The sequence below is a fragment of the Colletes gigas genome, unplaced genomic scaffold (assembly GCF_013123115.1).
Source record: "Colletes gigas isolate AHSC1104 unplaced genomic scaffold, ASM1312311v1 Colletes_gigas_Sc00014, whole genome shotgun sequence".
In the NCBI taxonomy this organism is placed as follows: Eukaryota; Metazoa; Arthropoda; class Insecta; order Hymenoptera; family Colletidae; genus Colletes; species Colletes gigas.
Window position 1 is genome coordinate 1347627 of NW_025106643.1, and position 16492 is coordinate 1364118.

The 16492-nt window shown below is 38.8% G+C and overlaps 1 protein-coding gene across 4 annotated transcripts in view; it reads left to right on the forward strand.

The window, feature by feature from the left end:
• Nucleotides 1-16240, forward strand: part of LOC122399695 — a 40072-nt gene extending 23832 nt beyond the window's left edge. For 3 of the 4 annotated variants that reach the window (XM_043400574.1, XM_043400576.1, XM_043400575.1), the window contains exons 4-6: nucleotides 3422-3635; nucleotides 5106-5240; nucleotides 6207-16240. In XM_043400574.1, the coding sequence (XP_043256509.1) occupies nucleotides 3422-3635; nucleotides 5106-5240; nucleotides 6207-6414 (557 nt within the window). In that variant the 3' untranslated portion in view covers nucleotides 6415-16240. Of the gene's footprint in view, nucleotides 1-3421; nucleotides 3636-5105; nucleotides 5245-6206 lie in introns of all 4 variants that reach the window. The other variant, XM_043400577.1, reaches the window with a different exon arrangement.
• Nucleotides 16241-16492: the final 252 nt, after the last annotated feature.

Genomic DNA, 16492 nt, shown 5'->3' on the forward strand with positions numbered 1-16492 from the left:
ATCTGGCGCCCTATGCTTCCTCGATAGCACGAGAACAATGACGACGACGCAGATTACTCTTATTAACGTCGCTCATTGTGCATTTCCGCGAAACGCTATGCTACTGCGCAGATTATACCTCGAGCATTTCCTTACGGCCATCTTATTCGCAAGCAAATGCTCGACACAATTCACTATACCGAAGAAAGTGGCGTTGCATTGTACGAACAGTGTATAGAAACAGCTTAAAATTGCTACAGAACTCCTTTAAAGGGATATTTTCGTCAAAGAAGGGTACTTTATTGTGATTCACTTTGAATCCATAATTTTAGCTCTATGTTTCAAGAAAGATTATGGAAATTACAACAAATCTAATGAAGCCCTCAAAAAGACTGGATTTCTTAAAGAAATACCACTACTTTGGAATTTTTTTTAAGTAACAAAGATATTTTAAGAACAGAGATATGTATCTGTAGTATTTACAATGTTTAAACGTGAATTGTTTTTTAATTGTAATTTTAAATAAGGAAAGTATCTCCGACGCCCGTCTGGGGGACAGTGATTCCTCGAGCGTTAACTTTTTTCTACAATTGAAACTAATTAGACCATATAAATTGGATAGCTGGCAACAATTTGTGAAGTACAGTGTGTGGTTACGGTCTCGGATGAAATTTTTAATTACTTTAGCTACAGCTGGTTCTTAAAACGATGACGATAAAGTAGACGGCGCTGCCTCTGGAATCACGGGCGTTTAAAAAACATAATTACGCCGATAAAGAACTATATACCACGGACTTACAGGAAAAAGAGGCTTTACTCTCTTCCGTTGGGTATTATCATCTTTCGCGATCTGTGCTTGCCTGGGGGTTCAAGGTAATATCTAAGGATTACGATCAAATAGAAAAAATTCTCTCGTAACAATCTAACAAGGGAAGGAACGGAGAAAAATATTGAGACACTTCGAATAGTCGTATATTTTATTAGAAAATAAAAATCTTGAGTTCGAAGGACATACAAACAGCAACGAAACTATTTTCTGTGTTTTAATGATAGCTAATATGGTCAAATACCATTCGACAGTGACTTAATTCATGAAAATAAAAGTTCCACCCGTCAGGGCCACCCAAATTAAATTTTCTTCGTTTTTAAATGATAATATTTTTATTCGTGATTGAGTAGGAAGAAATAAATGTTTACAAAAAATTCTATTCTTTCCAAGAGAATTTCTATCATGCCCCATTCGACGTGGTTCGCCCAAACGTTCATGGATCGACGAGAAAAAAGGATGAACACGGAACAAAGGACCGTTTGGAGAATTAGTCGATATCTCGTACCATCGAGACGGATTGGCCGTATACAATAAGGGCCAGAGAAATACGATGAATGTGTTGCGCGTATTGGAAAACCGCTGGAGGCAGACCCGATGAAATCCTGGAACGAGGATTTCTTCGATACAAACAAAACTGAGATGTAACGGTCTGCCCGGTGCTCTTCCTCTCTGAACATCCTGCCATCTCAATATAACTTCCTTTTATCGGCGGATCGATACGAAAAGAATTTGTTTTTGAACGATTCGCGAATGGCTACAGGGACGAGCGAACGTGGACATGAATTTTGTCGGAAGCAATGATTTAGGACAGTGGTCCTCGGCCAAAAGCTTCAAATTGATTTTATGGAAAGATACTCAGGGTTGAAAGTTTGACATTTTTAATGTCAAATTTTAGAAATCTCCTTTTTTTAATGAATTGGTTGGAAAATTCAATTTTTCGCTTGTAGTTACTATTTTCTTAAATATATTTTAGTTTGTAATGTTGGCTGTTGTATTGTTCGGCTTTGACGAAAGAGTATAATATAATCCGAGGATTAAATAAAATTCTGAAATCCATGTTTTCTTCCGAACGTGAGGTTTCCTGTTACGAAAGTGTTCCGCGGAATATTAAATCGAATAAAGGATGTTAAATCACCATCCCTTATGTAACCGAACGTTGCTAACAACGAAATGGAACGGTGGACGAACGTAATTGAACGTTACATCATCGTCCGGAAAATTGACACTCGGTAAAGACAATTTTTTCGATCTTAACAAAAAGGAATGCATCATTTGGCTACTTATGCGTTAAAAACAAACCTGACCCACTTCCGTGAGTATAAAGAATACTAACGTGCAAACATTATGCACACGAACGTTCACTTTTTGCGTCACACAATCGGACAAATTGTGTTTGGAACCAATGCATTTAGTTTCTGACTTTTTCTAGAGATTTTATTTCTACCTTCAAATCGTCGACCAATTAAATTTAAATTCACACCTGCATTGCAATTATAGTAGGGTAAACTAGCCTAATCATGACATCCCTCTAATTATTGACACCGATTTAAATTACAAACATAATCTATTGCCACCTACTCAGTCACCGTCGTCCTAAATTGTCTTTTTTTTAATTGCAATCACGATTTTCAATTTTCAGATCAGCCGCCATGTTGTCGTTTTACATTAGACCTCGACAGATGGCGCTACAGTTTACTTAACCTAAAATTATTATATATTTATGCAATTCTACATTTCGTTATGCTTTTAAGATTAATAAATAAATTTCTGTTGTGTTTAAAACATAAAAATTTACTTAAAATATTGAATAAACAGAGTTTTAGGTACTTGAAATACTGTAATATATAGTTATAAGTATAACTATTATGAGACTACCAATTTTATTCAAATGAAAAGTGTAATATTCGACTTTTGCTATCGAGGCAAAGTGGAACGCATACTATTTTTGGTATCGTTCGCCACGATGACCCAACGGTTCGTACGCTACGACAAAATCTTCTATGGTCAAGGTCGCTCGGTCGTATTCCAAGCTTCCGCTTCCGACGTTAAAGAAATTTTAATTTACCAGCGGGATTTTATTAGCAAGCACTCCGCGCAACAGAGAACGGTGCCGCAAGATTAACAAGCGCCGCGCGATACTTTCGATGAATAATGTATAAATGGCGTATAAATTGCACAAAGTGCGCGACTAGTACGTGCCTAGGCGGTCATTTACAAAATACTCCGATGCAGATTTATATTTTCGATACACCAGCACCCCGTTTTACGTTCGAAAACGCTTTACAATCTGCAAAACTATAATTGCAATAAGTAAGTCATCCCATAACTCGTTCGATATTCTCAAATTGATAAGGATAAAATTTAGTACCTCACAAGAAGGGATTCCTAGAACACCAAAAAATGTCGAAACATGTATTTTTTTATTTTGGACTTTTTGGGGGAATTTTTTTCTCAAAAGTGCGTAGGATTTACCCATACAAAATGATTGCAATTTTACATACAATGAACAGTGTACGAATGTCTAGGTAGGGGGAGGCACTTCGTCAACGAAGTTATTTTATTCTAATGCTAATGGCCGTAATAGTCACGACTAATCAACGTGTTTGTTCGCAGGAATGTCAGGCAAGGATGTTAGCGGTTGGTCCAAAATACCCTGCCTGAAGGGACGTTCCTCGGGTAAAGGTGGAAACGCATCCGGCGGTGGACATAACGGTCCACCGCAATGTCCACACTCTGTGTTAAGCAGCACTCGAAGTTCCGTGAGCAGTTCGCCCCTGAGCCCATGCCCAACGCCTATGCCATTCCTAGTTACCTCAGGTTCAGTCAGGTAAGAGATCTTTTTTACAATCATCCACAAAACTGCTCAACAGTCTCAGATTTTTCCTAGAAACCCTCATACATAGGGTTAAACTAATAAACTTTTCCAACATTTTCCAACTTTCTTTGTTCTCGATGAAAATGTTTCTGCCTGACAAGAAATCTCGGTTTCATTTGTTTCTACTGTAAACGCGAGTCAGCATACCGAGCCCCAAAGGTCATTACTACTAAAAATACGCCTCCTGTGTCATTCATACTTAATACGGAGCTATATTCAGCAGCAGAACAGACATAGCTGCGTAAAAGGGACCGTCGTTATTCTTTGTTTAAGGTTACTAATCGTGACTATACTCGTCGTCTTTTCATGCAATGAACTCGCTTGCTTGTATTACACTGCTCAATGATACGAAGCTTTAGTAAAATAGCATTTTAGTTTCACGCAGTTATCCAAGACTTGCTGTAATTCTCAAAGAAGACTTCGCTTCGACGATTCGTCGGAAGCCAAGTTTCGTTGATCACGAGCACGTTTATCGCGAGGAAGGCAATTCGTTCGCAATTAAAAGTTTCCGTTAACGATCCCCCATCGATACGTCGTTAGCTGGTCGACGCATCGGTTTAACAAGTCCGCGGTAACTTTTCCGCGCGGGAACTTGGCCGATTCGACCGGGAGAAAATGCATTAACGACGAAGTCGAAGTCGGTTTGTCAGCCACAACTTCGACATCCTGCCCGCGCCACCGAGCATTGAATAATTCATAGCACGGGGATCTCGAAATGCTCGATTTTGCCGCTATATATCGATAACTACCCACTTCGTCCAAGTATGTTCCCTTCCATCTCGCCAGACAGGAACCGCTATAGAGGTTCCTATTTGCCATGGGAGGGGTATCGATCCGAACCTCGCATTACTTTTCGAGACTAAACCGAACGACTGTTTCAGACGGATTTGAACAGATAGCTCAAACTAGATACCAACGAACCCAAGTAATCAATTTAAAATGCATTATTATTCGTGCATTCCGAACATGCATGTTTCATTCCTCGATACGCGTTGCACGTGTTTTTTTAGTGGATGCAAAAACCGTGGCATCTAATTAAATTGTTTGTATCCTCGAAATCTATTTCCTCGTCACGCAATTCGAACGGATGACGCCAATGGTACGTGAAACGATTTATTATCAATTACGTCTGCTTCTCAAAACGTATGAATTATGTAGATTCATTTTTTACGTCGAATCGTTCACGTGTGCGTATGTATATACATAAATTCGAAAAAATGGAAAGTGGCGGGGTAAATTTTGAACGAAGCACATAAAAATTTCACCAAAAACGAAGTTACAAGATGTGTGCTTCCAGCAATTGATCTGTAATCTAACAGATGCTCGGTAAAAATGATTCTAATCGATACCATGCGAGCGGTATCGCATGCAACATGCAATGTCATCAAATTTTATTGATGTCGATGCATCCTTCTGTTTCAGTAGCGGGATGGTGCAGAGTGTTGGCGCTAATTTATCGCCGGACCAAACATTCGGATCGATTCGTTCGCTGTCGGTAACGAGAGAAGTCGCCAGTTTTCCCCTATCAAGAACGCCCACGCCACCCCCGCAACACACGTGGGTAATTTTTCTCCATTTGTTGCATTCTGTTGCGTCGAGCAACTATTCAAATTCGAGACACGGGTTTCGAAATTTTAATAACTTTTTCACGAAGCGTCGATCAAGAAATTAATGTTCTCCATCTTCTTATTTTGGCGTCTAGAATCTACCATTAAATTTTTGTCTAGGGGTGGTCGAACACCCTCTATATCGATACAAATTTCTGTCATTTTTTGCCGTCCCAAAATGCAATGCATGTAAAAGAATATATTGCATCCAGAGTGCAAGTTGCATATGCAGTTCGACCAATGCGTGCTTCTTGCACAGATCTTTAGCACGTGAATTCCTGGGCGTTGCGCCCTGCTGTTTACTGTTGCGAAATCCACGGCGTCTACCTGGTCAGGTGGACACAATCAGCACGTAGACAACGCGCGTTAATACGTGCAATTACTTTCGTTACGAGGAACGCACGCCGCTGATAACAGAGACCGCGTCGCCACGTAACACTACCGCGAAATGTTTTGAGTTATCGTTAACGGGCGCGATTATTGCGTTGAATACTAACTAGTGGCATTCGATTCGCTGGAATAATACTCCGCGTGGCAGAACGATACTACAGTATATATTCTCTTACATTACGCAATAATGGCGGAAGATAATGCGCGGTGAACTCAACCCCAATAAATCCGACCTTCGAGTATATCTGTGGCTGTCAGGCTACGCGACGCCAAGCCGACATTTTTAACAAATTTGTTAGTTTACGCGATGGTTCCCAATGTTTCAGACAATGTTTTAGTTGCAATTATTTAAAAATTTGGGGGTCGTACGAGCGATGGCCATTTCTTCTATGCATATGGTTACTTTTGCTTCGAACAGTATTTCAATAATTCGAATATTCCCATCCCTGGTTGGCAACGTGTTAAGAACAATCGAAACAAATTATGCGTAAGCGGAAATATCACCGCCAAACGTTTTGGATTTCAGACCGTCGGCGCTGACGAATGCGGAGGACCTTGTGAACGTAGGTAGCCCGCTAAGGGAGGCATCGCCGAGGCCGGAAGTGCGGGTGGTGGCGCCGCTGCATCGACCGCCGTCCGCCCTGGCGACGACCACCAATCCTAGCAACGTCACCAACGGTTCGGCTAATCGCAAATCGGTCAGCATACTGCTCCCCGAGCACACGAGTGGATGACCTCAACAGCAGCACGGCTTTGTGCACCGCTGCGACAAGGAACCACCCTCTATATAGGAACCCGCGAGAAACGAGACGACGAAGGGAAAGGCGAAAGGGCAGAGATCGATTGCGCGACGAAAGGACCGAGAAATTATGGAACCCTCGCCGAGCAATCGGTCCTCGAGTTTCGAGACGACGGCCATCATGTATCGCGACCTTTTCAGCCTGAAGTAGCGCCCACGTTCGGTGCATAGCGGGATTCGGTGATATCGAAATCCAAAACGGAGCGGACAGCAGGCCTACCCGGATCGATTCGATTCAAGCTATCGGCAAAGATTCGATCATCGACTCGAATCAGAGGACAATTCGTCGAGCTGCAATTGCCTTCGCCCGTATTATAATACTTTTATTCTGTCATCGTGCATAAGCGCCACGGACGAAGATGGAACCGAAAGTACCTTAACGCGCGGGACTCTCGTTTGGATGCATCTTGCCCTAAGCGTTCGCACACCAGGTAACGGAATGTTTTGTAATTCGTTCAAAGGTACAGTAATGTTCCTCGGGTTGTCAGTCGACCAAAAACGAAGGCTAAGGCCTGAACGAACATTGTAACGTGGGTGGGGGCCGTTTAGAAGATTGGAAATATCGGGGCACTGTTATTTTGGCGTGTTTGGAATAATTGTATGGTGAGGTTCCCGAAAAAAGAGTTCTGAAAACGCCACCAATGGCCGACTGGTGTTTGCATTTCCACTAAAATCTGGCTCCCGAGCGATTTTAAAGTAGTAATTCTAGCTATTGCTGACACGTTTATGTTTTAACCATATGTACGTAGAAACGTACATATGCTTCTAGAGACTTACAAAGAATGTATGAAATTTATTTTGAAGAAACAAGTCTTAATATGACGAGTATATTGCCTGCAAGATTTTGTAACTAGTTTCGAGGCAAATGATATGATACACAAATTCCATTTTACTCGTTAAGCTTTTGTGTACTTATGCAAGACATTTTCCCTATACTATTTAATAAAAAGGAAAGGTTATAATATTTGTAGAAACATGAAAATTGTGTTTTCTATTGAAGCTGCTGCTATTGCTTTAAATTGTATAGAGAAAGAATTTATTTTACACGTAAATAAACATATCTAATGAGAATATCGTACGGGATATGTTATGAGGGTCCGAATTAGGCAGAAAAGAAAAGTAAAATGGTACTACTATTTCGTTGACAAAATGTTAACATTTGATTATCGAACGATCGTGGTCGTTTGTAATATACTTCAGCCAGAAATAATGAATACACCTCGATAATTGTTGCCATATTTTATATTTTCTTATTCACGAGAAATGAATTGGTTCTGAGAAAGCACAATTCTCTCTCACGAACTTGCGAACAACTGACACAACTCAAAATATGGAATACGTGTTCCGTGACTGATAGGTAAAGCGTTAAATACTCTTTACATAATTTTACTCGCGAGAGTGAGTTCTGAAATAACGATTGTAGGGGGAGAGTACCAAATGGAACAAAGTACCAAAATTAGACAGATTAGGATTGTTCCGTAATTAGATCATACATGTCAGTGCCAATAACTCTAGAAAAGGACAAAATTACTTAACAATTGTTCTTTTCTTGAACATTCTTTTGTTCTTCCTGTAGCAATAACTTAAGTAAAATACGCCCCCGTAAAAAAATTCTTATTTGGCACTTAAATCCTTTGGTACTTCCACTGTGCAATTGACTTTTTCGACGACTTTTTTGTACGAAGTAGTTCATAGAGAAATATTCAACGCTTGTTTGTTTTTGTCGAAATGTCCGATTATTTTCTAGCTCAAAATCATTTGAACATCTTTTAAGAGCTTCATGAATTGAAGCAGCCTTACTGTGATACAGCAGAGCCTCCGTTATTCGTATAAAATAGGGCAATTTTCAAACAATTTCAAGTAAATTATCCAATATAGTATGTGAACAAAATTTAATCAAAAAATCTTGATTTCACTGTTTTATTATTTGTAACATGTTATCCCAGCTATGTGTATATATTTATTTATTTATTTATTTTATTGGAGTGTTATCCAAATTGTTTACATATGATAATAAAGGGTTAAATGAAAGATACTGACGTCAGTAAAGACTACATAGTAATTAACACTAAAATAACAGACTTTATATACTATATTGTATATCTAGTGTCTGCTTCGATACTATTGTTCCTATGTAATACCTATAAAGCAGGTTCTACTGTATCCTAATTCAAATATGAACTTTTCTACTTCTGTAACTAATCGATAACTCGCAGCGATAGCTTTACAGCAACCCGAGGAACAAAATTTGTTGCAACCTGAAGCACACTACTGTACCGCTGTTTCGATTGCGACACATCCAAGAACTTCGAACGCCTTTGTTGTCTTCGTGTGGAATAATTGTAGCGCCCGTGTCTCCCAGTTAAGAGTACCATATGGAGCTGAAAAGATGATAAGCGGAAGGAGTGATAGTTTACTATGCTCCCCTTTGCTCCACACATCGTATTTCCAGCTCTGTACAGTAGCTAGCGAAATCTTGCGCGATTCGATTCCGTGTAAACTAAGATATACGATCCTGCCACGCGAGGGAGCGAAATAAACGCTCCTCTTGGTCTCTTGTGAACGTACGCGGATAAAAGATATCTTTTAATTGCTAGTTACGTCTTTGTCATCAGCGACTCCGTTAGCTGCGACCCGCGGAGATCCAACCCGGTCTCGAGGCAGACAAATTAGGCGAATTCGGATTGATTCGACGTTATTATCAGAGTCGTAGTGTCCCGAGACAATGTACAAAGCATAATTTGCGTTCACCGATTGCGTTGCTTGCAAGCATCAGGTCGTTTCACGAGTCATTTTGTTTGGGAGAAAATAAAATTCATGCAATATAGGGTGAAAAATAAAAGGAAAATTCATGTTAGTCTCTATATCTGTGAATATTATTAAAATCATTCGATAAGTATTATTGCGGGTCAACAGTAATGAGCAATTAAAGCATTTATCTGTTCAAATTAATTAGATTCTGTGTGCAGAGACTTATTGTACATAATTTTTATATATTTTTATTTGTAGTATGATAGCGGATATTGACATTAAAATCGACGGCTTTTATCAAATCATTCCATGTAGTGAAGCTATGAATTAACATTAACGTTATTTACATTTACAATAAGCTTTTGCACACAAACTGTAATTGATATGAACAGATGATAATTATATAATAATTCTTCAACGTCCCCAAATGGGAATACCCTCTTAATTATAGAGAAAAGTTGTGTAGAAAGATGGCCACGATGATACGTGGGTGATAAATATTTATACAGTTCGCAGACTTGTGAAATCGACCTGATGTAAAGAACGTACTAGTTTTGTGCGGCTCTGCTGTTAGTTAACATTAACACGCAATGTTTTGCAACGAACGCTTCGAATATCCCTCGCTTTCCTCGTTGAATTTCGCGGCGGTAATTCCAATCGGGCAAGAGAAAACGGTTTTTTTTTTCATCGACGATCGACGGACACGGAATACCTTCTTCGAACGGGAACGATTGTGAATAAGAAGTGTCAATTTACCATCGTACTTTAGGAAGACAGTATTATTTGGCGTACATATTGGTCATCGTTGCTAAACCTTTACGCGAGAACTGATACAATTCGAATAAACGTACGGGTATCATTCGCTGACAATCCATCTACCAGACAAGTATTGAATTATAATTCGTTCATCGTAAGGCCCAAGACCATTCGTCGAGTGTCTTGGCGGACATTGAAGCAAACTTCACCTCCAGTTCAGTTTAAGCGGTTTTTTAAAGAAGGCACAACCGAATTATCGTTACCGTGAGGCGATGGATATCAAACACTTCTCAATGCATTCAACATTCCATACCAGAATCTTAGATACGACAATCAATGTACTCTGGGGAATCGTTTAAACGAGTTGTTGCATTCTTCGTTTGCGAGCAGAAACGTTGGCCATCACAATGGCGGTGCACTTACTTTCCAACCGTAAAGTAACGAGAAGCTATCAAAAAGCTAACGGAGTATTTCGAAGAAAAAAAACGAACCATGTCTGTGCATTCACGGAAACATCGATCGAATTTGATTACCGTATACATTTATAAATCTCATTCCATTGTTACTGCTCCGGACTATCGACGTGAAAGATCGACTTTACAACAGCGCACCCCATAATTTTCGTAGACTAGCGTAATCGTACGGCGACGTGAAATGAATTTCATCTATGGAAATCGGTACAATAACGTTCTAACTTGTAAGAATAGTTCAATTACGCGAACGAAACTCATTCTTAGGGGATATATATTAAAAAAACAAGATGGCGCGGAAAGCGAACAATGCTCAGAAGCCCGCTCAGAAGGGTCGCTCCGATAACAAATAGACAGATACGGACTTCGATACGGATAGTGGTATTTCTCGAGGGAAAAAACAAAACGATTTTGTTCCTTTATGTTTGTCGTTTTAGACGAGTTGACAAATCCCACGGTCTGATTAGATCCGGCCCACGATAATTGGTAAAACGCGTTAGTGGAATTAATCGAGAAAAAAAGACTATTAGGATTCATTGTAAAACGATTCGATGGTGCTCCATGGGACGATGCTCGATCGAGATATGGGATGGAACTCGTTCGACGAGCTTATTAAATTGTATGATTATCGTGGGCGTTAATTACACATAGTCGTTAAGGTACTAGAACGTAAGGTAACATGTAATATGCTCAGAATTCACCTGCCTGCTCAGTGGCCACGATAACCCAACAGCTTTCACGACTCTCATCGGATAGTTTCTATTTAACCCCGGTTCATCGTGCAACTTTTTAGTGGTTCTTTACTCGAGCCTCCATCGCGACAGAGTTTGAACGGCGCTCGAGCAGGTGTACGAGATTTTAAATAAGACTCTAGTCCTGTAAATACGTAGCTAGACGAAACGTCGAATGAGAAAACGATCATCAGAACCACCGTTGTCCCGAGATTGTCTTGTGGTACTGAAGTAAAACGTTTGTGGTTCGCGATAGATCCTACCGTCGCCATTGCATACATCCATTTTTAGCCAAGGAAGACCATTCTTTACCAAATTCTTTTCTTAACGATGAATTCGATTGTTCACAAAACTGATTTACATAATTAAAAATCCAAGAAATATATGTGTCAGTTATTGTAGCAGTGGCCTAAGTTGCATGTTTCTTATTCAAAGATGAGCAAACGTTCACGTTTGACCGGATCAAAAAATATTTCTCCATCGTGACGCAAAAATTGACCAAAAACCAAACATTATGCTAATGCGAAATTTAAGATGCTCCACAACTCTGGAACAGAAGGTTGAAAGAGAAATGTTCGCGTGATAAAAATATGGACAACCATTTCTATTAATATACTGATATATTTTGTATAACATAATTGTTCCACGCTATACTTGGATTTTCGTGACTTTCTTGTTTTGTACCACAATATGTAGCGTAGTAAATATAATTTATTTATTAACATTTCTCAAGCATTTATCGTAATTGTTCATCAATTTATGAACAACGAGTGAATAATTAAATCAATGAAAATTATATTAAAACAAGCTAATTCTCGGTAAATTAACGAATATACGAATCTATAAATTTCGAGCATGTTGGTACGCTGTTTTGGGAAAATTTGGAACCCTACTACTCCAAAAAGATTATGACACCGAGAAGTAACGATTGTATTTAACTCTAATTGATTCCATTCGACGTATGGAATTTAGTCTGCATTTAATCTTCCGTGTAATCGCGTACAAAATGGCATTCCAAACCGCAAACGTGTTGCTGCAGAGAACACCGAGTTCTGATATATCCGACAATATATTTACATTAATTGTAACGGTCTAGTATACATACTCGTGTATAGTACACTTTGTGACGATTGTTCATGCACCCGTAGCAATCATGGTGAAAGGAAGAACGTACGTGCGAAGCGGCGCAAAGCGTAAACGATTCGATGTTGAGGAATCGAAGGAAGAATTGTATCTGTCATCGACCTAAATGCTCTCTACGCGGTTTGTGTTGCATTCGCGATGCACGTGGAATAATACGAGATAGAGACGTTCGATTCTGATTCGATTCTTGGCAAAACTCGACTCTTTCTGTCATTAAATTGATTTCTTTCTCAAATGAATCCTGAAAATTTAATGCATTTAAAATTACATTTGACTAATTTATATGTTTGATATAAAAAAATTCTTTTATTAGTGTTTCTGTTAAAGAATCTATTCCAAAATTATATAGGGTGTTCTGGAGGCCAAAATAAGACGAAAATCGAGAATACCAATTTGTTGATGGAGCTATGAAGCTTCTAATGTGTAAATTAGAACAAAAATTTTTGATCGATTCATTAAAAAGAATCGAACATCTCTAATATAAGGCGACCACTCGTATTGCGCGAAACCGTGTGCCAAAAGATGCGTCGTGTTTCTTTAGTGATACGAGGACTTCACTGCGCGTTTATCAACGAATCGGACCAACAAAGAACATCGCTCGATGAAAACCAACATAAAGATTTGGACTTAGAAAAATTGAATATAAAAATAAAAACGAGCGTGAGACAAAATCGAATTCAAGAACAAAATGTGACGTTTTTTTTCTTAATTTTGTAACATATTCCAACACACAGGACTGCTTCCTCGAAGTTAATTTTTCGTTGCTATTAAAAATCCTTTATTGTCTACATTTCCAAAAAATGGAAAATTTCATGTGCAAAATTGTTTTGACTAAAATATACCCCGGTATTAATTAAACATAACTTCGAGGATAGTTTTCATCCCTCCACAGTGAATATCAGCAAATAAAAGACTAAAATAAATAGTAAATTTTGAATAATGCTACTCAAATAATAAACTTGTTAGTGATACAATAATTTTAATTAAATTTATCTATAATAAATCATAATAAAAATTACCTTCATTATTGTTCAAAGTATATTATTTATTTTAGAAATTTCAGTAAGTGATACTATCCAGTGTTTTATTTATGCGTTCGATTTTATAAAAATTGGAGATCGGGCAATGTTCATTGCTAGGTAGAGGGAACGTCATATTATTAATTATTTAAGAGTTATTTCTCGTCGAAGATGCCACACACATCGGAAGCTCAAAAATAACGTTGTTATTTTTAAGGATAGTCGTTAACAGAACGAAGAAACTCTGACCCCCGTGAAATCGTCTGAAAAGGCTTCGTATCATTTTACAAACGTAATCGAACTAGCAGGGGTCCCGAATCTAACGATTTAAGTTGTTCAATTAAATTTTAATTTATCACGTTAATGAAAATGATATCGTCTCTAGAATTATTCAACGAGAAATCGTTAGTTTCGTGGGCCCCCTAATCGCGATGCGACCAGAATTTCTTCAAATACCCGAATCGAACGAAAGATCGGCACGTCGTATGCTCAAGCGCTGGAAAGCCTATCGAATCGACGCATTCTTAACTTCCGGGATCGATAAAGGACACAGCGTACGTTTCGTGGACCGAAATGGCGTCGATGCAACGCTTCCGCTCGAACGGATTTCGTTTCGCACGGCGCGATACCGATTGCGTTTCTCCTTCTTTCGTTTCTAGAGAGGAAAGGGAAGACGATTATTGTGATAGAACACGTAGGAACGTAAGGCGAGTTGTAGGAGTTACGATTTAAGCGACTAAAGCTATCACTTAAGGATGCGAGGGGAGATTATATCGGCCAAAACCGGGCGTCGATCCACGGCGATCGACGCGAACGCTTGATACGAACACGCATTTCGGTGATGCTCGTGTGTAGTTGCAATATCAAACCGAACGAGACTCACCGATACGATTAATCACACCCGTTGTATACACGCGATAACCGATTGCTCGCATTTTCGTCTGGACGTCGGTTTTCTGGCCGACGATTAAGAGGCTGATTAAATGATACACTGGAATTACGTATACATATGATATATATGTATTCATATATAAATATTTCGGTAGTTGTATTATTATACTTTATATATGATATAACACGAGTGGAAATCGTCCCTGGTTTTTCTCCTCATACGATATATATATGTATATGTACATACATACAAGTACTTCTCCCGTCTCTCCACGAGTTTCTTTTCTTACCCTAGCGAGAACATTTCTTTCTTCGATTCAGACGAGACTAATATACAAGTCGACTTCCAAAGAACTATTCTCATTGGTAAATTTTATTTATAAATTAAAAGCAACCTCGAAAGACACAAGTTGTTCTCCTTAACGACGAAATAGAAATCATGAAAGCTCGATTAGGATGTTTTCCACCCGTCGTATTAACCCTTTACAGTATAAGAATTCGTCATAATTGAAATAATTGATTCTTGTGGTACCATTTTGAGAAACTAAAATTGTCCTCTTTTCAAGAAATTAACACAAATGCATGGTATTTAAAATTTTGTCTGTTTTATTAATTAAGTTTCTATTGCCATACGCTTTTTAGTTATTTAGTCTAAAGATTGTGAAGATGTAATGTCTATGAAGAACTGAATTTTATTAATAGCTAATTTTTAATATGATTTTGAATAGATCTTTCGAAGTCCACTTTGTAGGGAAATTAACGATCTGGCCTGAATATATTTGTACGAAGATTAATGATGTGTTATGGCCTGAGTCCGTAGACTTTCGAAGCCGAGGACTTCCGTTTGGATCGGAAATACGACGAAACGATCCCGCATTTTTCTCGGCAAATTTTTCGATTACCGTTGTTACACAGCAATGGCCGTCGCGCGATCATTAATCACGCAATCAACCAAGAACACGATTTTTCACACCTACGGCGACGTTTGCCTCTGTATTTCGTTCTTTTTTATACTGTATAGATCAGGATAGAGGTGACCGGAGTGTGGCCTATTTTTCGATAGCGTGTAACTGGTAAATTAAACGACGTACAGCGACGGGACGCTTTTCAGATTGTGAATTTCGGTCGAAAATGGAGGCATCTCGACGGAAATGACTGCATTTTGCGAGGCCGCTCTGTTTCTTAGAAACGATCGAGCAAACGTTCTCGCGGATCGATCATGTACGATCTGGCTACACGTTGAGTTTTTTCCTATCGTTTCGAGGACCCCAGCTTAGTGTTACGCCCGTTATTATTATCGTTAACGTTAACAAATTAATTATCGATTAGTTACTATCGTTGCTATTGCTATGATTATCGTTATTCACCGTTATTATTACCGTCATCGCCACTATCGAATTAAAGCGAAAATAGTGTGCTCTATACTCGGTATCTGTGTCGAAAAATCACCTACATATGCATATATTAATGGTTATCGCTATATATGGCTAAAGCTCCAATATAATAAGGACAAAAAAATAACAAATATTACGCTCCTCTTCTCAACCCTTTGATTCATGAGAGGTCGTTCTGGCTCGTAAGTAAGCAGAGTAAAAATCTTAATCTACGGCTGTACGAACTCTTCTTGCGAAGTTTTCGCTAACGTAATAATCCGTTGGCACGCAACGATTCGTCGACTTTCATGTACGTGTTCGATGGACGACGTCGGTTTCACAAATTTTGTACGCGTATGTACTCTAGTTTCGTTTCTAAAACGTCGATAACGAATCCACGAGAAAACGAGAGAGTGTAGGAAATAGAAAACGATACTCGATCCTTGTGTGACTCCATTAAGCATAACGAAACTGTACGCGCACCGATGTAAAAGAAAAGAAAAAAGGAAAAATGAAGAAAAATAATAATGAGAACGATTGATGAAGAGTACTGTATTCATCCCCGACACACACCTATTTATTTGTACATTATTTTACCGAATAAACGTGCATTTTTTGCATCCTTAAGACACGCGTTCCCTTTTCTCGACCCTAACTACAGTGCACAGTGGATCTAGAAATCATTAATTGTTGGCCAAATGTCAATCTTTTAAGTGACAATACTCTAGAATCTTTGATGAATCAATGAGAATCAAAACTAACCTAGTGAAGAAGATCAATATCTATGATGACCTATGCAAGGCGGATCGCAGCCAATTTGCTAATATCATTTAGTTTTTAATTAATAATTGCATTACCCAGCTAAAAGTGATACGATTA